This window comes from Rutilus rutilus (genome assembly GCF_951802725.1).
Source record: "Rutilus rutilus genome assembly, chromosome: 2".
NCBI classification, from domain to species: domain Eukaryota; kingdom Metazoa; phylum Chordata; class Actinopteri; order Cypriniformes; family Leuciscidae; genus Rutilus; species Rutilus rutilus.
Genome location: NC_140210.1, coordinates 43,694,888 through 43,722,209, shown reverse-complemented (window position 1 = coordinate 43,722,209; position 27,322 = coordinate 43,694,888). Strand labels below are relative to the sequence as shown.

The following is a 27,322-nucleotide window of genomic DNA, read 5'->3' as shown; positions in this document are numbered from 1 at the left end:
CTTTTCTAATTTATTCAAATGAACTGTACTGTAATGAACTGGGAAAGTCCAGACATGAATGGTGGGTGGACTGGTATCACACACACACCTGTGGTTGGATTACTATTATCTATTTTCAGCTGGACTGCCACATAGTTTCGGCAGTAATTAATAACTGAACAGATGCATCTTGTGTTGTTACAGAGCAGTTTTGTCTGGAGTATTCAAATACGCTATGATTCATTTCTCTGAAGAGACTGTCAATCTATGTTCAGTTGTGTGAAATGCATGTATATGCAGACCATGTAAATGTCCCAAAAAATATATTTTTGAAGTGAAAAGTATTTTAAACTGTGTACAAAGTGGCCCAAAAAGTTTCTGGACCCTTAAATGATCAACACCCAACTTCACTGCGTTAGATACAAAACATCAAGCCATCAATCATTAGAAAATGGAAGAAGCTAAACATGACTGTCAATCTCCCTCGGACTGGGGCTCCATGCAAGATCTCACCTCGTGGGGTCTCAATGATCCTAAGAAAGGTGAGAAATCAGCCCAGAACTACACGGGAGGAGCTGGTCAATGACCTGAAAAGAGCTGGGACCACCGTTTCCAAGGTTACTGTTGGTAATACACTAAGACGTCATGGTTTGAAATCATGCATGGCACGGAAGGTTCCCCTGCTTAAACCAGCACATGTCAAGGCCCGTCTTAAGTTTGCCAATGACCATTTGGATGATCCAGAGGAGTCATGGGAGAAAGTCATGTGGTCAGATGAGACCAAAATAGAACTTTTTGGTCATAATTCCACTAAACGTGTTTGGAGGAAGAAGAATGATGAGTACCATCCCAAGAACACCATCCCTACTGTGAAGCATGGGGGTGGTAGCATCATGCTTTGGGGGTGTTTTTCTGCACATGGGACAGGGCGACTGCACTGTATTAAGGAGAGGATGACCGGGGCCATGTATTGCGAGATTTTGGGGAACAACTTCCCTCAGTTAGAGCATTGAAGATGGGTCGAGGCTGGGTCTTCCAACATGACAATGACCCGTAGAGCCCTGCACGGGCCTCAAATCTAGGCCCGAGCCCGGCCCTGGCCCGAGACGCTCAGGCCCTAGCCCGACCCGTGTCCGACAGCTCATCAGAATTATCAGCCCGAGTCCCACCCGAGCCCGTTTTTTTTTTTTTTTTTTTTACAGCGGCAGCCTGCTCTATTTACAGCCATTAAAATATGTCCGTTTTGTTAGTTATGTTTCTTTTATTTTCATTTCTTTATTAAGTTAATTTAGACAAATGTTTGGAGCATTTAAAAAAAAAAAAAAAAAAAAAAAAATGACGACCAAGCAGCCGAGCCGACAGCGAGTAAAACATGTTTGATCAATTTAGCCTCTCAAATCAACGCTAATACTTTACTTGGCTACAATAAAATCCATAGATATAAAACACTTCAAGCATATCACACAGACAGTTAGTTTAATGTTTATTTATTAAACCACAGTGAGTACATTTTTTTTTTGAAATACTGAGGCAGGCTCAGGCTGCTCGCAACAGCGCTCACAAACGAAATGAGCAATAGAGCAAATTAAATTAAATAAATCAAAAACAAACTTGCAGGTTATCTTACCTCAAAAATGCACCACAAAACATGGCCATTCTTTTTTCCAGTAGTTTCCAATAGTTAAACGAAAATAAAGTCCAATCAAACGAAAAACGAAAAACATCAGTAGCCTAGTTTCCATTAGTTAAACGAAAATAAAGTCCAATCAAACGAAAAGTTAGACCAGTCTCTTACAGAGCATCGTGGAGAAAAAGAATAGCATCCACAGTGGAAGATTTTAACCCAGTCCTCTCTTCTATCACTCTGCAATTTTTCTCTTAATATTTTCCATTATTTGCACGTGAGGTGAATCGTTGGTTGCGCTGACGGGAAACCTGTGTGTGCGCTTGCTTGCATGCGTGAGACTGTCATGTCAATCATATGTCAGTGTAATTATAAGATTATGAAAGTTATGAGGTTATTAAATGTCTTTCTATGTTTGTTCTTCTATCGTCGACGTCAACTTCTCATATTTTTTTAATTAATGTCTAAAAATATAAAAAGAAGGATAACCCAAAAAAGGCCCGAGGCCCGGCCCGCATGTGAACTATGACGTGAAAATTGGCCCGAAGCCCGGCCCTAGGGGCGTAAAAAAGTCGGGGCCCGTCGGGCTCAGGCTGAAATGCAGGGCTCTAATGACCCGAAGCACAGCCAGGATAACCAAGGAGTGGCTCTGTAAGAAGCATATCAAGGTTCTGGCGTGGCCTAGCCAGTCTCCAGACCTAAACCCAATAGAGAATCTTTGGAGGGAGCTCAAACTCCGTGTTTCTCAGCGACAGCCCAGAAACCTGACTGATCTAGAGAAGATCTGTGTGGAGGAGTGGGCCAAAATCCCTCCTGCAGTGTGTGCAAACCTGGTGAAAAACTACAGGAAACGTTTGACCTCTGTAATTGCAAACAAAGGCTACTGTACCAAATATTAACATTGATTTTCTCAGGTGTTCAAATACTTATTTGCAGTTGTATCATACAAATAAATAGTTAAAAAATCATACATTGTGATTTCTGGATTTTTTTTTTTAGATTATGTCTCTCACAGTGGACATGCACCTACGATGACAATTTCAGACCCCTCCATGATTTCTAAGTGGGAGAACTTGCAAAATAGCAGGGTGTTCAAATACTTATTTTCCTCACTGTATATACACATATGAGAACTTGTGTGATTAGTATGCGAGTATCCTAGCAAACACAGTAGGTTATGTTTTGTCTTAAGTGAACGTAAAGAGTTGAGAAAGTAAACGCATGTGTACAGTATCAGTATATTAGATCCGTGCATTCGCTCTTAAAGTGACAGCAGCCTAATATTCCTGCTGCTGTCTGTGTTTTTCATTTTAACCAAACAACAAAAGACAAGAAAATCACTCACTGCTCTTGACTGAATAGCTTTTGTAACTTTAATATTGATTAATCTTTATTTAATTTCTATACCTGAAAACTAATGTTATACCTAAATAACCTGAAAAGCACTGTTTATTTCATTTGTATTTTTGCTCTATTGTATTTATTTGTGCTGTTGCTTGTAGTTAGATTATTTGTTCATATTTTCTTTTTTTTATTTGACAGTAGTCCTTTTTACCCTGAACAGAGCACATACAAAACCGTACCGAAACTCTAAAACCGTGATACAAACCGAACCGTCAATAATTTGAACCTATACATATATATATCTGAGAGTTTTCCTTGAAAACATGCTTGTGCTTCTTTAAAATAAATGACACTTTTATCTTGACATTCCCACATTTTGAGTGACTTAAGTGTCCAAATACTTTTGCATCCACTTTATTTTCATTTGGATCAGTTATTAAAATTGCTTAAATATATTGAATTATGCAGAAATGATCCAGGTTCAGCATCACGCACACCCCCATCGCACCATGTCAAATCTGGTGAGAGAACAATGAACCTATCAGTTGAGGAACATGATCACGAGTTATGACGCAAGTATCGGATATCAGAGAAGACTGGAGCCGTTTGACAATAGTCTGAAACCGATAAACGTGAATTGTTCAATGTCTCTATAGCGTGGGATCATTTTACAGGAAGTGAAGAGAGTTCAGAGCTATTTTTGATGTGAACACAAGATGAATGTCAGCATGACTCAGACATTTAGATGTTGACAGACACACATGCCAACAAGGACGTCAATATCTCACTGCTGTGATTATCTGATATCTAATAGTTAAATATGATTAGATATGTTTCCCACACAACATCCTTTGTCAAATAAAGGTTCAAATGCAGGTGGAGATTATTGCTCATTTGTTAGTCCTCATTTGTTTGATCATCTAATGAATTGCATTGGGATATATAAATATTTAAATAGTTTCTGTATTTAACCAATGTATGATTGAGATTATGCCATTCTAATGTCATACTTTGAAGTAAATCTAAACAAACAACAGCTCGGATTAGTCACCTTAACGTGATCACACAAATCTTCACAAAACAAAACTCTTTTAGATCATCCACACTTTATTCTATGATTCTGTGTACTACTTTCACAGGTTTAAGGCTGATCATTGCAGACATGCATGAAGTAATGTCTTTGTGGCTTTCAGGTTCTGGTTGCGTGCCAGTGGAAAAGTACTCAAACGCATGTTTTACATGACGGCTCTGACAGTTCTGTTGTGTCATTGTGTGATCACATTCCACCAGGACAATTTGTCCCTCAAACAAAAGGTTTTGATTATGGTTTTGATAGCAGCTTCATGTGCTTTGGGTCAGATAGAGGTGCTGATCATCTCCTCTGTGTGTCTCCAGTGGGCCTGGATGTGAACTCAGCGTGAACTTCTGGACATCAGTGCCTGTGTAAAAACAGCACAAAATATCACCGTAAAGTTCACAGACTGCCCTTTATGATGGCATGAGTCGGTTTGTCATTTCATCCGCTTTAAGCAGCTAAAATCCTTTATGTTTCAGAGCATTTCATGCGTTGTGCGTGCATTGTTGGCTTGTCATGTTGATGGAGATCGGCACACTTGCAGGTACAGTGATTTTATGGCATGTGTGTTTCCTGAGCATAACCATCTCTATCAGTGTCTGTGAAAACAAACAATTTGTTAAAGAAATATTTTCCATATATGCTATTTTATTCTGTGGTACACAAAAGGAGAGTTTTCCTTAAAGCTGTTCAGTGACTAAAGGCCGTCTAGCTCAGAAAAGGAAGAAAAAGCAGTAACAAAAAATTACCTTTTTAAAATTCTAAGTCGGAAGACATTGCTGAAGAAAAATCAACTTGGTATTACCTCTAAAATCAAATCATTCATGCAAAATTATTATGCATGCTTTCAAATCAGTGTGTCATTTATAGTTAAAAGTTTTAGTAGATTTGTTGTACGTTTTTATCCTTTTTATTAATATTTTTTTGTAAAGATGTCTAGTTTTTGGTGTTTTAGAGTTTATTAATCATCAGGTTAAACCTAAAAAAAAAGAAAAAAGAGAAATGTAGCCTTGATGACTAGCTGAAATAAAATAAGTTTTACGTTTTTAATATTTTAGTTTATTTCAGTTAACATGTATTTTATTTCAAGTGAAGTAAACGTTTGTTATGTTTAGTTGTAGTTAACTAGAATAACCTTGTTTCAAATGGTTGACATTCTTTAAAATGATTCCTTCGTGTTCCTCAAAGAATAACAGCTTTCGAATGTGGAATGACATAGATATGACAAATACCACTCACTCACATTCATTTTCTTATGAAACTGAAAACATTCATTTGAGATTACTAAAGGTGAAGAAATATGTGACGATAACAAACAGGTCTAAAATAGCTCTTACTCGACGAGAATAGCGGAGTCCACACCACAGCTAACAGTTAACGACACAGAGGAACGACATAGGCCTATAGCGCTTTTTCCAGATGATGAACGATATAAGAAACAATATGACAAACAATCAGAATCAACCTAACTTTAAAGCGCGCGCTGAATGCGGTCACAGAACGTTATCGAATCACGTGATTCGATTCAGCAGAACGTTATCGATTCCGCTGAACGTTATCGTCTGTTCGTGTGTGCACTAATATAGTTATCGCGCTAATATAATCCGTTACCGTGTGAACGGGCCTTTGTAACGCAATGAATAATATTTACATTTATAATTTCTGATAACAAATCATCTGTAGCCTACTGATTGACATGACTGGTTGACTGTTTTGATGTGGTGATGAAGTCATTATTTACTTGAGTCATGAATGATTCTTTTCACATTAGTGGTACAATGATAATCCATTAGTATTGCGTGAGATATGTGAACAAGCATGCTAGTGACAGCACTTTTATGGATTCAGAATATTCACTGCTGTTTTTAATACAATGTAAATTCATATTCCAGTTCCATTTGATGTTTACGCAGACGAATGGATGTTGAACCACGTTTACGTTCATTCCCTGCTTCTCCATTTACAGGTCAAGAACATCCCAAAGTCTGAAGGTCAACTAGTCTGTAATTGCTCAGGCTGTGTCTACATCTACATAACATTTGTATTTGCAAAACATGATTTTGTAAGGTGCCAGAGAAAAACAGAAAAACAAAAAAACAATGAAGAAATAAGCCTTCCAACAACACCACTCCTGATTATCCAGGGTGGGAAACCAAGTTTAAGAGCTTAAGAGACAGAATATTTTGTAAGACTAAAAGGTGAGTGTTGCCAAATCAAGACAATGGGATTTAATCATAATCTTCTATTAAGGACTCTGAAGAAAATACTTTTAAGCTTTTGTTTCATTCCTCTACAGAGATTTTTACATGCAAGTGAAGACACTGAAGGCAGGTAAAACGGAGACGAACCGTCTCTAACACAGACCTATAGACAGCTGAGAGGAGCTGTGACCGGACAGAAGCGAGGCCTGCAGACTCAGCTGATCGAACGCTCTTCTCTGATAACACTGCTCTGCTCTAGATTCATTACGTAGCAGGTCTGGAGTCTTCGGTGTCGATCTGAGGAAGAAAAAGCTGTTGAGTTTGGTGTAGCCTAGTGGATAAAAATCTGGACTACATTTTAATTTTTTCTCACCTGTGCAGATGCGAGCTGACGGTGTGAACCCTCGCGATCTGACCGGGATACACTCCCAGAACATCTCGGCCCTGACGACGAGCGCTGGAGAAACACAGTGAACAGAGGAACCTGATCAAACAAACATGATGCACACAGTAAAACATACCAACATGCTTCAAATCTATGTGTATTAAAGCAACAAACTGGCCATATTTAATCTGAAACATATACACAACGTTAACATTTTGAAGTTGAACTGAAAGCAATAGCACAGGAAATGTGAACTTCTTAATTTAAAGATGTCCAGCACACTTTATTACCCGTTTAACATCCACGACTGGAGCTAAACGCTTATGTTATTAGGAGTCAAAGGCTTTTGAAAAATCATTTATACTTACACTTGTGCTGGTTGATGTTTGGTGTCCTGACTTTCCTTAAACTCATGTAACCTCAGAGCAATTCCTGACCCGGCCATCCTGCACATGACATAATTAAAACTGGTTTTCGGTTGAATCTTACATGCTCATTAATGGCAAACGTACATAAATATAATGTAGCCCTATATAGGGAACATAAAACATAAAGACATAAAACAGTTTATCCAAGGCTAAGCTGGTTTGCTCGTCTCCCAACCTGATTCAGAGAGGTTTTGGGTAGTTATAGCTAGTCAGGCAGGGAGACCAATTGAACTGTTGTTTTCTTTTTTAACAGGATAGCATTGAAACAAAATGTTGATGATGAACACTGTTATAAAGCTCCAAAAATAGACTTAAAAACGGATCTCCAGAAATTGTTTATAGTCATTCCGTGATTCTTGCCATTGCAGTTTCAGCTGCGGCTCCTTGAGTCTTGTTGTTAGAGTGAGTCACTGCTGAGAGTCTTGTTTACAGGTCACAACCAAATCACACATTCAAATGCGAAATCTTCATCTGAAAACCAAACGAAACCTGCTTTGAAAGACAAACGCGGGCCGTCTTACCTGCTTGTTTCAGTCAGCGTGTAGATTCGTTTGCGCTTTGCATGGCTGAAAGTCAGCGTCCTCGTGAGGGTAATGGACAGCAGCGCTTCTGTTACCTGAGCACAGAAATCTGACACAGGCCAGAGACAGAGACACTGATATCCATTCTAGACAGATCAGGATCTGATGGATTCTGGGTCTAGTTTTAAAGCGAACGGGGCATTGCATTGCAACCCCAGACAGCTATGGCAAGCCGTTTTAGCTTAAATTGTACCCAGCGTTACTCGTCGTAGTTGCATTTTTACTAGTAAGAATTACATTTGAGAGCTCTACAATTCAATTATTACTAGTAAGAATTACATTTACAGAGCTCTCTAATTCAGTTCTTAATAGTAACAATTCCAATTAGAGAGCTCTACAAATGAATTAGTCATATGTCTCCATTGACTTCCATTCATTTTTAATTACGGAGCTCTACAATTGAATTGTTACTAGTAAGAATTAGGGTACACTGAAAAAAATGATACTTTGGATTAACTTAAAAAAATTGATGTAATTTGTTACAGCTAATTTTTTTAGATTTTCTCAAATTGTATTTATGATTTAGTTAAAACCATAAATTTTGATTAATGTCAAACCAAAATTTTAAGTTTTACCTTTACCCAAAGTACACAGCAAAAACTCCAGTGTTAAATTAACACTCAAGAGTGTTAAAGTTAATGAGATAATTAAGTGATTAATTTAGTGATGATTGAGCATTATTGAAGACACCTGATGTTAACAAGCAGAATCACTGAAGGAGAAAATCACTAATTGTAAGTTACCATTAGGGAGAATAGTGTTTGCTTTAGTTGGGCTCTTCACCCTTATATGTTTACTTTAAATTTTGTTTGTCTGCTGTTATTGATTTATAACAGTCAGATGAACAAAGAAAAGTGTGGTGTTGGTTATGTTTTGACATAATCATGCTGTGATCTGAAGAATGAAACTTATTGAGATAGTTTGGTTTAACTTGTCAATTATATCAGCTCTGTAATTCTACAGCATATGATTTTCAGAATTTTTCATATAACCCATAATATTTAATAAACATTTTTCTAATCAAAAGACTTTCGAATTAATTTACTTAAAAACACAGACATCAATAATCAGCCTGTGAATCTCAACAATGGTGACAATAATAAAGCATGTTGCAGCGGCTGCCACCAATCACAACTCATTAATGGCTCCCATCATGCATTGCGGTATGAATAAATTATGATCTGAATTGTCTATGTAATTTCCTTTTCCTAATTGAATATTTTGCTTGTCACCATTGTTGAGATGCATAGACTGAAACTTGACGTCTGCGTGTGCCTAAAAGAAAGATTTTTTTTTTTCCCAAAACAACTTTTAAGAAATCCTTTATATTATATCAACAATTCTGGGTATTTATGCAGAATCACAGTTATTCTGTAATAAACAACATAAACCTATGTCAGAAATAAGGATCTTAATGAGTTCAGTGATCAAGTTCAAATGATGATTGTCATAATATAACCAACACCATCAGATCACTTTTTTTTTTCTTTGTTCATCTGGCAGTTTTAATTCAGATATAACAGCCAAACAAATATTAAAGTAAACATATAATGGTCTAGAGCCCAACTAAAGCAAACACACATCACCATAATGGTAACTTACAATTTGTGATTTTCTCCTTCAGTGATTCTGCTTGTTAACATCAGGTGTCTTCAATAATGGTCAATCATCACTCAATTAATCACTTAATTATCTCATTAACTTTAACACTCTTGAGTGTTAATTTAACACTGGAGTTTTTGCTGTGTACTTTGGGTAAAGGTAAAACGTTGAGTTGGAAAAAATTAAAATTTAGGTTTGACATTAATCAAAATTTATGGTTTTAACTAAATCATAAATACAATTTGAGAAAAACTAAAAAAATTAGCTGTAACAAATTACATCAATTTTTTTAAGTTAATCCAAAGTATCATTTTAGAGGGTGTAACACTTACTTTGAGGCAAAGTGAAAACAGAAGGTATAAACTGAAAATCACAATTTTCCATTGGACCAATGCAAATATATACTTTGAATGAATTGCACTGATGTTTCACTTTTTTCAGTGTAGAGTGGGGGAAAACGCCCCCCTGGGGTAAAACGCCCCCCACCTGTTTTTCCCAAAATAACCACTAAAAGTAGTCAAGATACATTTTTACTGTTGCTATGCACTACGTTGATAACGGGGATATACAAATCTCTATGGAGAAGCTGACACCAGCGACACATTTGAAGAGAAGAGGATTACATGGTAAATGCTATAATTTTCAGATATTAGTAAATAAGTGTTTAAGAGAATATTGTTCTGCAGGATATCGCAGTGATGTATGATAGATGAATAGTGAAGTCTGTAGTTTGAGATCATATATTATTTATAAGGAATATAATTATATTTTAAAAATTAAACATTTTTTAAAAAACTCATAGCTTGTGGGGTAAAACGCCCCCTACGCTGAGGGGTAAAACGCCCCCCCTGGGGGCATAGTTTCTCTATCATAATTACTATAATAAAATATTTCTGTCTATCAAATCCTTTGTTTTACACTTAATGCAGTATAACTAGGTGGTACAATCAAAATATTTGAACAAAACATGAAAAAATTACCTCAAGTGAGCATTAACTAGCTAGCTTGCTAGCACAGTTTGCTCACTGTTGGAAGGTAGTTAATTTTGCCTATTTTGAACATTGCTGAAATAAATATTAATATATATACATGTTGATACATTACTTGCCTTTTACCTTTAGAGATTAAAAACTATTGTCTGTTAATTTTGCTGTTGATCTATGAAGCAAACTGGTTGGTAAGAAAGGGGGCATTTTACCCCACCTTGGGGGGCGTTTTACCCCACCGCTGGGGCAAAACGCCCCCTTTGTACAAAAATATTTTCAGTGAAAATACTAATTAATTATGAAGGCTGAGCAATTTTAATATTTGGTGAATAACTCCTGCCATAGTCACTCAAAACCGGGATGGCAATTCTAGTCACATTTATGTTTTGTTTCACTGTAATGTCACATTTGCCTTAAGGGGGGCGTTTTCCCCCACTCTACCCTACAATTAGAGAGCTCTCTAATTAAGTTATTATTAGTAACAGTTACAATTACAGAGCTCTCTAATTGAATTTTTACTAGTAAAAAAAAACCAATTAAAGATATGTATAATTGCAGAGCTCTGTAATTAAATTAAAGAGCTCTGCAATTAACCTGTGGACATTTTTTTCAGTTCTTGGACTGGATTATAGATATAGGCTGGTATCTTTTATAAGAACTGGCAGTTATTGTTTTTTGTTTTGTTTTGTATTGTTGTGTCCTGCCTTGTTGGTCTGTGTCTGTCTGTGACTGTTATGCAGAAAACCTTTGAAAATAAAATTGTGGAAAAAAAAGAAAAAAAAAAGAGCTCTGCAATTGCATTCTTACTAGAAACAACTAAATTGTAGAGCTCCGTAATTAAAAATGAATGGAAGTCAATGGAGACATGACTAGTAAAAATTTATTTGCTCTCTAATTGGAATTGTTACTAGTAAGAACTGAATTAGAGAGCTTTGTAATTGTAATTCTTACTAGTAATAATTGAATAGGAGAGCTATCTAATTGTAATTTTTACTAGTAATAATTGAATAGGAGAGCTCACTAAATGTAATTGCTACTAGTAAGAATTGAATTGTAGAGCTCTCTAATTGAATTCTTACTAGTAAAAATACAATTACGACGAGTAACGCTGGGTACAATTTAAGCTAAAACAGCTTGCCATAGACAGCGACATAGTGTCGGCTCAGATACGGGCCACATCTGGTACACGTAGATTCGACGAGTAACAGATGTGGGCCGGATCTGGGCCGACACTATGTTGCTGTACAATGAACACTTCAATACAAAATCATCATGCACTCGTTCAGAAAGACAAATGCTCCAGTTTATTAAGTTTCATTTGATGTGTCCAGTGTGAACAGCCTCAAATAGTTGTGGCACGTCATGTCAAAAAATGCTCCCGGTGCAGATATGTTGAATGGATTTATTATAAGCGAGGCGCTCGCGTTCGCTCTAGACAGTGTTGACTACTCAATTGCTTACTTATGACACTTAGCAACACAGCTAAAAGTATTCCTCATATTTCTGACCTTTTATTGTCTACTGTCTTTTAGAAGCTCTTGGTCTGTAATTTAACAAGTTGTCTGATGATCTGGAAGCGAACAAATGCAACTGCTAAGAGCAAACGGATTAAAAGCAGTTAAAGTCCCCCTGTGGTGAAAATGAAGTTTTTAATGTTGTTTATATGTCTATGTGGTGTTTTTAATATGCTTAAAGATAAACCAGGTACAAATTCATAAGTCAACACCATTGCTGAGTATTTTCTCCTTACAACTACAGTGAACCAAAGACAGTCTCAAAAACACGGGTTGTAACCAATCAGATCAACGTGTGATCGTCAACGAGTGGATCACTGAGCTGGTGTGAGTGAGTGGAGGCGGGGCTCATTTGCATATTCATAGAACCGCGTATACTTAATGAGGCAAGGGTGTAGAGTTACATTCAAGCTGTTTTAACGCATGAAGAATTTTTTTAAGTAAAAATCGCTTAAATATGTCATTTAGGCACAAAGATGAGTTTTAAGGGATACAATTATTGTCTACAGGGGGGCTTTAAGTTTGACAGAATTATCCTTTGCAAAGGAATACCCTACTATAACAACGTATATACACTATAACAACGTATACTATAACGTTTGCATGTACTTTTATAATTTATAGTGCAATAACTGGTAGGCTACCTGGAAATAAACAATGTGTGGTAGTTTTTCAATAACTTCAGAGACTATACCAATATATCTTCAAATCCTTTCATTGTAACATAACTGATACATCTATGATTGTGAATTTCAGTACTAAGCTTTTAAACTATTATTAATAATAACTAACAATTTGGAGTAATTTTAATAATTGAATATCATTTAAACGTATTTTTAAAAATTGAATGTAAACGTGTAAACTACTGAAACAAACAAAAAAAATTAAAAGTTTCTGGAGTTTCTGTTTTTGGAAAAGCAGACTTGAACTTTGTTTAATCATGGGGCTTCAGATGTATGTGTTGAACACTAGAGGGAGACATCCTGCAACTATATGTGAAGTCCTCATAAACTATGCACTGCACGTGTAGTTCAAAGCAAAAGATGTATGGAATAGTTTATGGAAATCGATCCCCAAGTTTGTGACTTTAATCGATTATTCAAAGAGTAGTTTTAGTCTCAGTAATATTATTATTATTCGTCCGTGTCCTTTGTTTACTGTATATTATGCATTCATTAAATAAGACAAAGGGTCCCAAATGTTCACTCTGTCCAGGGAAAGAGGCTGGGAAACTCATTGTTGGTGCATTTATTATTGTCTTCATCATTTGGTGTATAATAAGTGAGTTCTGGCGCTGTCTGTTTATATGAGGTCTCTTTTCGGTAGGCAACATTAAGCATTTATCATGCATATGTAGCGAGACCAACAAAAGCCTGAAGAACGACAAAGCCAGGAAGAGGAGGAGGAGGAGGAGGAGGAGGAGGAGGAGGAGGAGGAGGACGGGGGGGTGTCCGGTAAAAACGGGTCCCGGTGTGACGTCGAGAGGTTTCCTCCTCCGTCCCAGTGGCAGCGGCTGAACGGCTGGTGCTGGAGACCAAATTACTAATCCTACTATTGCGAAGGTTTGGCTCATTGATGATAAGCTCAGGCTGACGTTGCTTTCCAACCACCCAATGGCAAAGGTTTTGGTTCTGAATATTAATTAGCACCGACAGAAATCCTGGGCTTTTAATACTAATGAGCCGTACCGTTCAGCTTGTGTTCCTGTTGTGATATATTTCAATGACCATGGGGTAGAAAAAGAAAACGCATATATTATACAATAATTAATATTTTAAACATGTTTATTTTGCATAAAAACAAATGTTTTAGCTACAAACCATTTTATTTATTTTTCATGTTTATCATGTTTATTTATCATGTATTATTATTTGTATTATTAATACAATATTGACAGATAAGTGAAGCACCACCTTTTCCTTTTTTAATGCCACCTTTTCTATTTATACATTTCTATGAGCTCATTGTTTCTGCCTTTAATTATTACATTGTTTAAATTAATACATTTTTAGCTAACTGTGTAATTTGTATATGTACATTTCTGAAATACATAACTCAGACAGTTACCTCTAATAACAGATCACTCTAATTTCTCGCCAAAGTTGTTTAGTATTCTTCAGGCTTATAATCTGAATATTCATGAGCTCTCGCCGACGTTGCCTGCTAACCATCCAATGGCGACGCTTATCTCATGAATATTAAGAAGCAGGCCTTCGCCGTGCTAGGATTCGGGGAAATTCGAGTGCTGGAGACGGGGTGCGCCGTCACCGCGCTTTCTGCATCGGGTTACGCCATTCATCCAGGGTCATTCAGTTCACCGGTGTAACGAACATGATGGCCACTTCACGGGCGCGCGTGCCTCCGTTTTCCTCATGACCGACCAGCGGCGGCAGCATCATCTGCTTGCGGGTTTGGGTTTGTCTCATACCGGGCTGGCGCGGAACCGATCCCACCGTCTGGCGGAGCGTCTGCCAGGTATTGCGTGCTTCGTGTTGTTTATTTTTCCTCCATCACCGAGCAGCATCACGGGCCAGGCCGAGCATCCGCGCTGGAGCATCACTGGCCGCCGGGCGGGGATGTTTCCTCGGCCTTAACGTTACCCCGGCCTTAACGTTACCCGTGATGCTGCTGGACACACGAAGCGCTTATTTATATATATATATATATATATATATCACGCACTGTTTTGATATAAATCTCTCAGATATTCCATTACAAGCACATTTAAACTGCATCCTGCGTGTTATTATTGATGCGCGTCCACCATTTTACGCATTTCGGCCAAATGGAAAACAAGAGCGCGCACATTTCTCATCCTCCTGCCTAAATGCTTGTGTGTTTGTATTGTTATCACACAGCAGTGTTTGTGTGCACACACACTCATATATGTTCATATGCACGCTTGTTCTGGTTCGTGGCGAGCTGTCAGTCTGCTGTATTTATTATCATGCCGATATGGATTATATAACAGCAGCTCAATATGACACAAAAGTAGATGCTTCATTGTGTTTATTATGGTTCGTCATGTTAATTGCTGTCACATCCGTGTGTTTGTGTGTCTCTGTGTGTGTGTGATGCCCAACCGTGTCCGCCATTGTTTTTGTTGACATTGGTTTGGATGGCTTCTGTTGTTTAGACCTCTCATTTTTCCTAACAACGTGAACATTTTGTAATGTATACTTACATTTCAGTAATGTATACTTACATTTAAATGCATATCAAAACGAGCCTCTTCTATGAAGAATATGTTTTTATTTTCAGATTTTAAAGTCGTTTGATGTTTTTTTGTGTAAAATTAGAAGTAAAAAAGGTGAAACTGCAAACAAGCTTTAGAAAAAAACAACATTTTGATTGTAATATTTTATTATCACTAATTAATCACTTCTGTTTTCTTTCAAAATGTAACATTTGGAAGAAAACTACATTTATGTGATGTGATCAATGTGCAGGAAGCCATTTTGTTGTCATGTGACAATAAAAACATAAAACAGAGGGCCACTCATAAATATCACATTTGATCTTTTTATGAAATGCTTTAATATTTTGAATTAAAAAAAATTATGTTTGTAAAGAATATTCATTATCTTGAAAATGTAGTACCACTTATGAAAATAATGATCAAGCAGAATAGCCTAAAAATATTTTGGGGCAAGAAAAGTATTTTAGTGATTAAAACCTCAGAGAACATCAAAACCTTTTATAGAAAAATAATTTGAAATGTATTTAGGGATGAATCCAAATTCTATTTTTAAACATGCATCATGTCTGAACTTCATGTGTTTAGTTTCATGTGTGAATTATTCTGTTCTTGGCATCCTGAGTGGATGTGTAAAGTTACTTGGGCTGATGATGCTGTGCCTGTTTCTTCGTGGTACAGTGTGATTTTAATAAAGGGGAGTTTATGGAGGATTATGGGAAGTGCATGAATTTACAGCATCAACTATGCAGAGAGATGTTGAAATACAAAAAGAGTGTGAGGTGCCTGTGTTCCCATATGTGGCAGATTTACTTTGTTGTAGATTAGCTGAGGTGTAGATGAGAACAAACAGAAGTGTGAGACAGTGTAAGGATTGGTTGTAATGTTCGAAGATTTATTGTCTGAGATTCTGAGGTTGATCCCAAGGTCCATATGTTGATTATAAGGCTGATTCCGAGTTTGTAAAGGCGATTCTGAGATTTTGACGGTTCTATGTTTGATTCTAAAATGATGCTAAATAAAAAGTTCTACGATTTTAAAGTCTCCTCAGTAGTCAATAATTTTATCCCTTAACTCCTCTTTGATCACCAAAATGACATATTTAAACGTTTTTTTCTAAAATAAATTTCTTCATGGCTTAAAACAGCTTGAATGTAACTCAACACCCTTGCCTCATTTAGTATACGTGGTTCTTTGAATCTGCAAATGAGCCCCGCCTCCACTCACTCACACCAGCTCAGAGATCGGCCCTGTCCCAAATGGAACCCTAAGCACTCGCGGTCTTCCTCTGAGTCCGCACTTTCGTGACGTAATGCCGCTTTGACTGTCGGGAAGAAGTCTGCTGCGGAGTCCGCATCAGCGCGGGCTCGGCAAAAGCGCGCATCAAGGGCGCAAATCGACCACATGGGGGCGCTCGCGAGCACCCTTCTGAGACCTAAAAATGAGAAATGGGACACACTGTGGTCTCACGGACTTAACGGACACACGCACGAGGCAGCCATTGTAAGTCCACAAGACCGAAAGTGCACATGAAGTGTGCCATTTGGGACAGGGCCATCCACTCGTTGACGATCACACGTTGATCTGATTGGTTACAAGGTAGTTTGTGACGTCAGAAACAGCAGCGATTTTTAAACCGTGTTTTTGAGAGAAAATACTCAGCAATAGTGTCGACTTATGAATTTACACATGGTTTGTCTTAAAGCATATTAAAAACACCACTTAGGCATATTAAAAAAAGCTTGATTTTCACCACATGGGGACTTAAAGTTTGAGTTTAGGACGCATTTCATCCAAAACCGGAAAACTTTATATTTATTTATTGGCCGTTCGTTCGTTTTGTGGGCCTGAAAACGCAAACTTTTGAAAAGGGGTTTCAAACTGCAAGTTTTTGAAAACTATACCGTTATCAGTCCATTTAAAATACAAAAAAAACGTGGAACCGGTGACATCATGCGTGTTATGTGTTCAGTCTATTGGCTGTTTCTATACAAAGTGATAGAGCTGCACGATTCTGGATAAATTGATTTTCTTGTTTCAAATAAAGATCACGATTCTAAACAGAAAACTAAACAAAATAACATGTAATTTACTAGAGGTTCTGACAAAATGTTAACGGCTGCAGTCTATTTAAAATATTTAAAGGGGTGGTATAATGCCCTTTTCACAAGATGTAAAATAAATCTTTGATGTCCACAGAGAGTGTATGTAAAGTTTTAGCTCAAAATACCCCACAGATATTTTTATATAGGCCTAGCATATTGAGCAAAAACGCATAGTTTTGCATCTGTTCCTTTAAATGCAAATGAGCTGCTGCTCCCGGCACAGGGGGCGGAGCTACAACAGCTTGCACTCACACAGAAATGCACTGAAAATTTCAAAAACTTTTAGCCTTTTTATGTTCAATACGGAGTCAGACAATGATGGAGAGACTCAAGAAGAAGTGACAACATGTAGAAGCAACAGGACATTTCTGAATGTTAAGTTGATGAATTTATGTAGCTGATGTGTAGTTATCTTCTAGTCATTGATTAGCATATTCTGTCATGATAATCTATAAATCTCGTTCCCAGAGGTGGGTTTTATGTATATTCTAGGGTTAGTGACGTCACTAACCCGGGAGGAACTTGTGTAGTCCCTACCAGCCGTTTGTTGCAGTCCTTAAAAAACTATTTCTTTAAAGCAAATATCTCCCTTTGCTTTGAACTTTGAGCGTCGTAACTTTGCAGATGTTGTTTATGCTCAAACAGCAACATTACACACTAGCTAAAGTTAGAAAAGTGAAATCATAATCAACCACCCCTTTAATTAATTTCAATGAATTGAAATGGTTGAATGAATGATTCAGATACTCACTTCACTTGTTTCATTACTGGATGAATCAGCATTTTTGAAAAAATCTCTTGAATGAATAATGCATTCATTTTAACGGTCACTTGTCGCCATCTACTGGTGTAACGATGTAATTGAAATAATCTATGTAATGAAAAGACGCACCAATGCAGTTTTGAATGTTCACTGTGATTTTATTGAAGGTTTATCAGACACCGGAGAATCGTGGTCATTTAGGAATGAGATCGTGTGGGTGTATGAATCGAGATCACCGTCTTTTTGCGATTAAAAGTGCAAATCTCTACTGGCCTGGGATGCATAATACAGTGTTTTTAGTAGGGATCTTTTTGACAACGTTGTCGTCACGTCAGTACATAACACACGCAAAGAAAAAGCTTTACTTGTAAAAGTACCATTAGTTGCAATGTTGATTTGGAAGTTCCAAGGTTATAAAGTGAAATGACTGTTGAAATTAGTTTGATTCTAAGATGATTTTACAGTTGATTCTTTACTGAAAGTGAGTTCTGTTTATTGTAAAATTCTAATTATATAGTTGAATTATAGAATTGTCTAGTTCTAGTTTGATTCTATAGTTTCCATTTCAAATAGTGTTCTAATTTATTTTAGCACTCTGAGGTTCAGCAGTTGAGTTCAATCTTCGAACTGTTGAACCTCAGAATGATGAAATAAATTAGAGGTTCGGATGTTAACTAAAATGTCCTATGAATAATAGCTGAATGAATTATGGCTTTCTGAAATTGATTGTAAAATTCTGCATGTTCTTAGGTTGGTTCTTTGAGGGTTCTAAGATTCTGAAGTTATGATCTTGATTTTAAGGTTCTAAGATTAATTGTAGAAATCCAAGGTTGATTCTGAGGTTGTAATGGTGATTCTGAGATTTTAAGGTTGATTGTAAAGGTTCTATGTTCGATTCCAAGATGATGATGATAAAAAGTTCAGTTTTAAGATTAAGTTCCAAGTTTGAATTTTAAGATAATTGTCAGGTTGATTTCCAAGATTATAAAATGATATGGTTTATTCTATGTAAGGATGTAAGATTCTATAATAGATTCATCGTTTTTAAGTGGTAATAATAATTTTAATTAATACTATTTGAATGCGAGTTCTATTTATTGTAAAATTGAAATTGTGATTCTATCTATTCCTAATTGGGTTCTAATATTTTTATTTTATCATTCCAAGGTTCAACAGATGATTCTGAGATGATTCTAACATTCATTCTGAGGTAGTGATATTAATTTACTATGGGGTTCTACAGTGAGTTTGCTTATAAAATTCTAAATTCTAAATTTCTTACATTGATTCTCAGAGGGTTCTAAGACAGATTGTGAGGTTTCAGTGTTGATTCTAATGTCATTGGGTTCATTATAGGGTTATTTTATTGGTTGTAACATTTCTGAGCTGGTTCCAAGATTAATTCTAAGGTTCTAAAGCGTCACGATTCAGAGAAGAAGCACGTATCGCATCAGCATCCAGTGTGAGAGAGGAAGAGAAGGCCACGGGAAGGGGCGGGAAATGTTTCCCTGCTCTTAACAATGACTTTATTTCACATGGAAGTGTGTGTGTGTGGGAGAGGGGGAGAAGCGGAAGAGAATGACCCTTGTGTGTGTGTGTTTTCTCTATTTTGTTGTTTCCTTCCAGGCTGAGTCACCGTTGGAGTGTCTGAAGGGTCGCGAGAGAGAGAGAGAGAGAGAGAGTGTGAGTGAAAGTGAAGGAGGAGGCTGAGACGTTACATCACAACGTGGCAGAGAAAGTGAGAGGAAGAGTGTGAGAGAACAGGAGGGCAGAACGAGACGGGCGTAAGGGAGAGTGAGGGAACAGGACAGATCCACGAGCAGGAAGTCGAGCACTGGACTGACCCTTGAACTCTGACCTCGGACCCAAAATGAACGACCAGAACGTAGTGAAAGAGGGATGGGTGCAAAAGAGAGGTGAGAAATGCATCGCAGTCGTATATTATGTCAAATATGTGTGTATATGGGCATGCTTGATGATTTTTATTGGCTCGACAGGTGAATACATTAAGAACTGGAGACCGCGGTACTTCCTGTTAAAGACGGATGGCTCGTTTATTGGATATAAAGAGAAGCCGCAAGATGCTGATTTGGCGTATCCACTCAACAACTTCTCCGTCGCCAGTGAGTCTCGCTCATTATCAAAATGATTTTTTGTCTTTTGTGCAGGTGTTTTCCAATGTTTAACAGAGGATCCGCTTGCTAGGGACACCCTTCTTAAAATATTAAATAAATGTACTATATAATGACCCATTTATACGTGATAAATAAAAATATGATAAAGATGTGTAATATACTATCTGGAAAGTATTTACTTTAGTTGTCATTTTGTGTATTCTGTCAGAATAAAATAATTTAAATAATGTATGATTAATCCCTTGATTAATTTGATAAATTTTATTTATTTTTTTATTAATTCATTAACTCATTAAGCTAGCTAGCTAGTTAATTTTTTTTATGTTTATTTTACCCTTGCTATTTTTAATTTGTGATATCAGTGTGTCATATTTCTGGCAAACCCTTCAAGACCAATTTACTGTTCTCCAGATGCATGACTCAGTTCATTCAGAGCAAACCGATTCAATGAAGAGCGTGACGTGCTGACGTCATCAACGTGACATGAGTCCGTGTTTTTGAGGTGATGACATCATTGTTCCACATGTAAACATCTTTCCTCGTGTCTCTGGTCAGAGTGTCAGCTGATGAAGACGGAGAGGCCGAAGCCCAACACCTTCATCATCAGGTGTCTGCAGTGGACCACTGTGATCGAGCGCACCTTCCATGTGGACTCGCCCGACGAGAGGTACCACATCACATCTAACATGCGCTGCCGGTTAAAAGTTTGGGGTCGGCAAGACTTTTCTTTGTTTTTTTTGTAAATAAAGGCATTTATATGTTACAAAAGGTTTTTTTGTTTTTTTTTATCACCGTTTACACAAAAATATGAAGCAGCACAACTTTTTTTCAACATTAGTTCAACATTCAACATTGGTAAAACACATTTACCGAATAAATCCCTCGATGCGCAAAAAAAACAAAACAAACTCTTTGACTTTGCCTCAACAGAGGATGTGATTGGATAACTGGACTAACCAGCGGACCAATAGCATCGCAGCATCTCAGATGTTGGTTTGATCGTTCTGAATCACTGGAGTCAAAGTCTGTCATCAGGATAATTTGGTATAATGACACGATTGCTTTCCGTACGAAAGCAAGTTAACATGACAGCGTTTATTGCGTTTCGTCTGCGCGATTCGTCTGAGCCGGAAGTCATTTATGATGGAGGATAAAAGAGCCTGATTGCAGCAACTTGCATTTTTATTACAGATATTTTGCCAATTTCCCAGGAAGTAGCAATTTTGGACACATGGGATGGAAACGGTGCTCTTTTCGCAAATGTGCACAAGTTAAATTTAATTATTAGAAAACATAGCTATTGATAATAATCATAAATGTTTCTTGAGCATCAAATCATCATATTAGAGTGATTTCTGAAGGATCATGTGACACTGAAGACCGGAGTAATGATGCTGAAAATTCAGCTTTGATCACAGGAATAAATTACATTTGAACATATATTCACATAAAAAACAGCTATTTTAAACCGTAATAATATTACACAATATTACAGTTTTTTTCTGTATTTTTAATCAAATAAATGCAGCTTTGGTGAACATAAGACTTCTTTCAAAAACAATACAAAATATTAACGACCCCAAACTCAAGCGAATGAAGACTTAAAGGTATAGTTTCTCCAAAAATGAAAACTGTTATTATATATATATATAAAAAAAAAACTATTTAGCAATAAAATTGCGTTTGAAAAGTAAAATAAATTCAAAGTGATTCTCTGAAAACAAGGCTAATCTCAATTCCTCAAGGAAATTGATCTCGTTTTATGGATGTTAAAAATATTTGCAATGTAGGAAACCAACACTTCTTCGTATAATCATCAAACCGGTCACAGTTAATGTCAGTATAGTCAGAAATCAGCTGATTAATCGACCTGGCCAATACATGGCTTTATCACGACTGACTGCTCGTTTGTTTCCTTGCTAACAAGGGATGAGTGGGTCGAGGCCATTCAGATGGTGGCAGACAAGCTGGCCAAACAGGAAGAGGAAGGAATCCTGTGCAGCCCCATCTCTCAGATCGAGAACGTCAACGAGGAGGAGATGGACACGTCAACCAGTCATCACAAACGAAAGGTTAGAGATGGTGCCGGGCTGGTGGATCCTCGTGCGTGTGCTCAGACTAACCCTCTCTCTCTCTCTTCTTGGACAGACAATGAATGACTTTGACTATCTGAAGCTGCTGGGGAAAGGCACGTTCGGGAAGGTGATTCTAGTGCGAGAGAAAGCCAGCGGCACATATTATGCAATGAAGATCCTGAAAAAGGAGGTTATTATTGCCAAGGTACGAAACCTGGCGCTCTGAGAACACACTGAACTGAGAAGTGATGGGCGTCAGCTGAAATCAACATCTCTCTCTCTCTCTCTCTCTCTCTCTCTCTCAGGATGAAGTGGCGCACACACTCACGGAGAGCAGAGTTCTGAAGAACACTAGGCATCCGTTTCTAACTGTGAGTGTATATAACTGTATATATATATATAATATAACCACACTCTCCTCAGACATTTAAAATAAACAATCTTCATGTTATTAATTGTAATTAAAACACACAAGATGAGTTATTAATTGTTTTGTCTCGCCCGCAGTCGCTGAAGTACTCATTTCAGACGAAGGATCGGTTATGTTTTGTTATGGAATATGTGAATGGAGGAGAGGTAAATGTTTTCAGTTATATTAAATGTTCTTTTAAGTTGTTTTACAACTTCAAAGGCTAGAGAGAAAGTTCAAAAGTGAATTGCCTTTGAACTTTTTTTGTACTTTCTCTCTAGCCTTTGAACTTTGCATTTTCTTTTTATCTTTTTCCCTCCAAATTTAAAACTCCCTTTGGAACATTTTCAAACTTTTGTTCTTTCTGTCAAACTTCTGACCTTCTAATCTTCTTCTGAACTTATGGATCATTCTTGTAAACCTTTTTGAACTTTCTCTCTAATCTTTGAACTTTTTCCCCAAAATTTTCAAACATTCAAACAATTTACAAAATTTGTTCAAAATTTGTTCAAAATTTGATCAATTTGTTCAAATTTTTTTCAAAATTCAAAATTGGTTTTCATAGTTCTCTTTCAAAATGTTAGTGTTTCTCTGTACATTTCGAACTTCCTGGAGAACATTTTTAAACTTTTGTCTTTCCAACTTTTGATGTTTCCAAAATAAACCACCTTTCGAACTTTCTTTGTCTGAACTTTTATTTTGAAGATTTTCAAATGTAAAAAAGTTTAAAAAAAATATCTACATCCTTTTTTCTTTTGAATTGTCATCTTTCTTGCTCTATTTCAAATGTTCATTCTCTATATGCATGTCAATGTGATGCACATGTGGATTCTGAATATTGAAATAATCTGAATATATATATATATTTTTTATTGTTGTTGCAGTTGTTTTTTCATTTGTCGAGAGAACGCGTGTTTTCAGAGGACAGAACCCGTTTCTACGGCGCTGAGATCGTTTCTGCGTTGGATTACTTGCACTCTGCCAAGATTGTTTACCGTGACCTAAAGGTGAACAAAACACATACTCAGAAACCTCAGCATTATCAGCTTGAACGTAAGACATAACAGAACCACTTGTGTGTGTTTTCCCAGCTGGAAAACTTGATGTTGGATAAGGACGGTCACATAAAGATCACTGATTTCGGCCTGTGTAAGGAGGGCATCACAGACGCTGCTACCATGAAGACCTTCTGCGGGACCCCGGAGTATCTGGCCCCTGAGGTGCGCGACACAAACCTGTTGTTTTATCACTTTAAAGGTGCATTGTGTAATATTTAGGAGGATCTGCTGACAGAAATGCAATATCATATACATATTAACTATGTTTTCAGTGGTGTAGTTTCCTGTCGTCCACCGTAACTTCTGTTGGTTGCAGTTCGCAACCTCACCACTAGATGCCGCTAAAAATGACACACTGCACCTTTAAACTCTGCACAGGAATCCCTCTGTACTTTGGTAAATTTAATATAGATGACTGTTTAATCTCAGTCTGTCACAGCCGGAACAGGGCCACACTTTAGCTGTGTTCTTTAACGTCCGTACAGAAATAGACACACACAGCAGGCTGTAGACAAGACTGAGCAGCTCATGGGTAAAAATAGAGTGATCAGACAGGAATCGTAACAGTGACATGCTGGCCGTTTTCAAGCTCCACTTTAATAATGAAAGAGGAGTACAGCATTTTTAATAAACAATGCTGTTGCATATGGATGCTGTAACACAGATGACTCATTCTAAAGCTGATGTCATGATCATAACTGTTTGATGTAATCATATGTCAGCCTGTTTTTCCATCATTTGAGTCATTTATCTGGGTTGGATGACCTCAATAATGATTGATTATTGATATTAATATGATTTCAAATGACTGCCATTAGTAATTAATCAAGTATATTAAGGCAATTTGACATTATTGATTTTTTTGTTGTTGTTGAAAGATTATATAATTGTTTCTGGATCAGCCATTGGAGAGTAATATAACTTGATTATTGATCAGGAATCTGAGGATAATGTGATTTGATTATTGATCAGATGTCAGAGGATAATATGACTGGTCATGGATCAGATATCAGGATAATGTCCATAATTGATTTTTGCTCAGGTATTGAAGCATAATGTGATTATTGATGAAGAATTGGAAGATATGAGTGAGTTTTTTTGATTGGTTATTGGTGGCTAATATAATTACTAATGTCTGAATATATTAATACGTTTTTGATCGGTTATTGGGGATAATATAATTATTGATGAAGAATTGGGAGATATTGATGAGTTTTTGATCGGTTATTGCTGGCTAACAATAATTATTAAAGAATTGGGAGATATTAATGTGATTTTTGATCGTTATTAGAGACTAATATAATTATTAAAGAAGAAGAAATGGACGATATTAATTCGTTTTTGATCAGTTATTTGAGGATAATATAATTATTGATGAAGAATTGGAAGATATTAATGAGTTTTTGATCAGTTATTGAGGATAATATAATTATTGATGAAGAACTGGGAGATATTAATTCGTTTTTGATCAGTTATTTGAGGATAATGTAATTATTGATCAAGAATTGGAAGATATTAATGAGTTTTTGATCAGTTATTGATGATAATATAATTATTATTGAATAATTAGGAGATATTAATGTGATTTTTTTTTTTTTTTTTTACTTTTTTTTTTTATCGTTATTAGAGACTAATATAATTATTAAAGAAGAATTGGAAGATATTAATGAGTTTTTGATAGATTATTGAGGCTAATATAATTATTAATGAAGATTGGAAGATATTAATGAGTTTTTGATGGGAAGATATGAATTTGATTATTATTAAGGTATTCAGTTATGATGTGATTGTTAATCAGGGATGTTATTGAGTATAAATCATGTGTGGAAGGACAAATTATAATGATCATAGTTATCCAATCACTTTAATTGTTGCACCACTTGACACGAGTGTGCAGAGGACTGGAGATATTAAAGTATCTTGTAATATTAAAGTGTTCTTTCCCCCATTATTGAACATAATGAGACTGTTTAAGGATGAGGTGTTGTTGTTCGTCTGATCGATCATGTGATGTTATTGATCAGGTATTGGAGGACAATGATTACGGGCGAGCGGTGGACTGGTGGGGTCTGGGAGTCGTCATGTATGAGATGATGTGTGGACGCCTTCCCTTTTATAATCAGGTACAGTACGACTCACTGTAACCGCAACCACACATAATTGCTCTAGTTTATGCTGACGTGCGTCTTTCTTCAGGACCATGAGAAGCTGTTTGAACTGATTCTGATGGAGGAGATCAAGTTTCCCAGAACCCTCTCTGCAGACGCCAAGTCTTTACTGTCTGGATTACTCATCAAAGACCCCAATAAGAGGTGTGTGTGTGTGTGTGTGTGTGTGTGTGTGTGCGATCCAAAGCCTTTCCGGTTGTGTTTGGAAGGTTTCTACTAACAATTATTGGCATTCAGATGTAAAATCATCATTTCAACATGAGCGCACCAGGCTTAATCTGTATCACGTGAGACCTGGATGAATATTAATCTGAGGTTTATTCTCCGAAGGCTCGGAGGAGGTCCGGATGATGCGAAGGAAATCATGAGACACAGTTTCTTCACATCGCTGGACTGGCAGGACGTCTATGACAAAAAGGTACAAGTGCATTCGCAACATATTAGAGGTTTCCTACTATTCAAAAGATTTCTTTGAAAGAAAGAAATACTTTTATTGGTAACACTTTATTTTACTGTGTCCTTGTTACATATACTTACCATAGTAATAACAGTAAATGATGCATAATTACATGCAACTAACCCTCAACCAAACCCTAATCCTATCCTAACCCTATAGTAAGTATATGTAGTTGCTTAATATTACTCAGTACTTAAATATATAATTACACTGTAATAATGACTCCTTAAAATAAAGTGTAACCCATTGAAAGACATTTATGTTGCAAATGACTTCTATTTCAAATCAATGCTGTTCTTTTGAACTCCCTATTCATTCATCCGTGATTTATGTACAATAATGTGCTTTCTCTCGTCCAGCTGGTCCCGCCGTTCATGCCACAGGTATCATCCGAAACCGACACCAGGTATTTCGACGAGGAGTTCACGGCGCAGACCATCACCATCACCCCTCCAGAGAAGTGTGAGTGTTTTCCCAACCTCTCTCTCTCTCTCTTTTCCTGTAGCTTTTCCTCGGCTCCTCACTGCACGGGAAGAGGAAGTCACATTCGGTACACAATGAAAGAGCCGTGCTTTTCCATCAAGCGTATCACTGTGAAAATCTGCACGGCGCTTATCGCTTCCACTCGGAGCCGAGGTGGAAAATCCGAGTCGGGCGTGAAGTGTGTAACGTTTCTCTCTTGCTCTCCTGCAGATGACGAGGACGGGATGGACTCGGCCGATAGCGAACGGAGACCACATTTCCCACAATTCTCGTACTCGGCCAGCGGGCGGGAGTGATGTCATCAAACACCGCCGTTTAAGGAGTCCTGCGTAGCCATGCTAGAAAGAGCCCCCCTCTCTCTCCCCCTCCGTTTAATTACTGATAGTCATAGCGAGTCGTTTTTGTTGCTTTCTGTTTTTTTTTTTTTTTTTTTTTTTTCATGTGGGACTTAAAAGGGGTTTTGCACAGTTGGGTGAGACTTGAGCTAGTCGACCCACATTTAAAGTCTTGTACACTTTCAGCTTGTTGTTTACAGATCATGGACAGTGTTTTTTGGGAAATATGATCAGTATTGTTGAAGACCTACAGCATTTCTTTCTTTTTTTTTTTTTTTTTTTGCACTTGTTTAAAAGAGCCGTTGTGGGGAACAAACCAAAAATGTTGCCTTATGTGTGTGGATCTCATCAGACAGACAGACAGACAGACAGACAGACATGTAGTCGGGGTTATATTAGACGCAGCAGTAGATCTGTTC

The 27,322-nt window shown here is 37.1% G+C and overlaps 2 protein-coding genes across 2 annotated transcripts; one reads left to right on the top strand and one right to left on the bottom strand.

Moving 5' to 3' along the window:
* Window positions 1-4,040: 4,040 nt before the first annotated feature.
* On the bottom strand, window positions 4,041-14,145 carry LOC311279389 (uncharacterized protein; the record flags this gene model as incomplete). Its single annotated transcript, XM_084390844.1, has 6 exons — window positions 4,041-4,386; window positions 6,387-6,520; window positions 6,597-6,680; window positions 6,977-7,054; window positions 7,558-7,666; window positions 14,067-14,145. The coding sequence occupies 6 exons, from the start codon at window positions 14,143-14,145 to the stop codon at window positions 4,289-4,291; spliced, it is 582 nt and encodes a 193-aa protein (XP_084246970.1). The 3' UTR covers window positions 4,041-4,288.
* Window positions 13,945-27,221, top strand: akt3b (v-akt murine thymoma viral oncogene homolog 3b). Its single transcript, XM_084401772.1, has 15 exons — window positions 13,945-14,194; window positions 19,410-19,699; window positions 19,781-19,906; window positions 20,474-20,585; window positions 21,846-21,990; window positions 22,067-22,198; window positions 22,299-22,364; window positions 22,501-22,569; window positions 23,287-23,409; window positions 23,494-23,622; window positions 25,485-25,583; window positions 25,657-25,772; window positions 25,959-26,046; window positions 26,445-26,547; window positions 26,779-27,221. The coding sequence occupies exons 2-15, from the start codon at window positions 19,654-19,656 to the stop codon at window positions 26,862-26,864; spliced, it is 1,440 nt and encodes a 479-aa protein (XP_084257898.1). The 5' UTR covers window positions 13,945-14,194; window positions 19,410-19,653; the 3' UTR covers window positions 26,865-27,221.
* The last annotated feature ends 101 nt before the right edge of the window (window positions 27,222-27,322 follow it).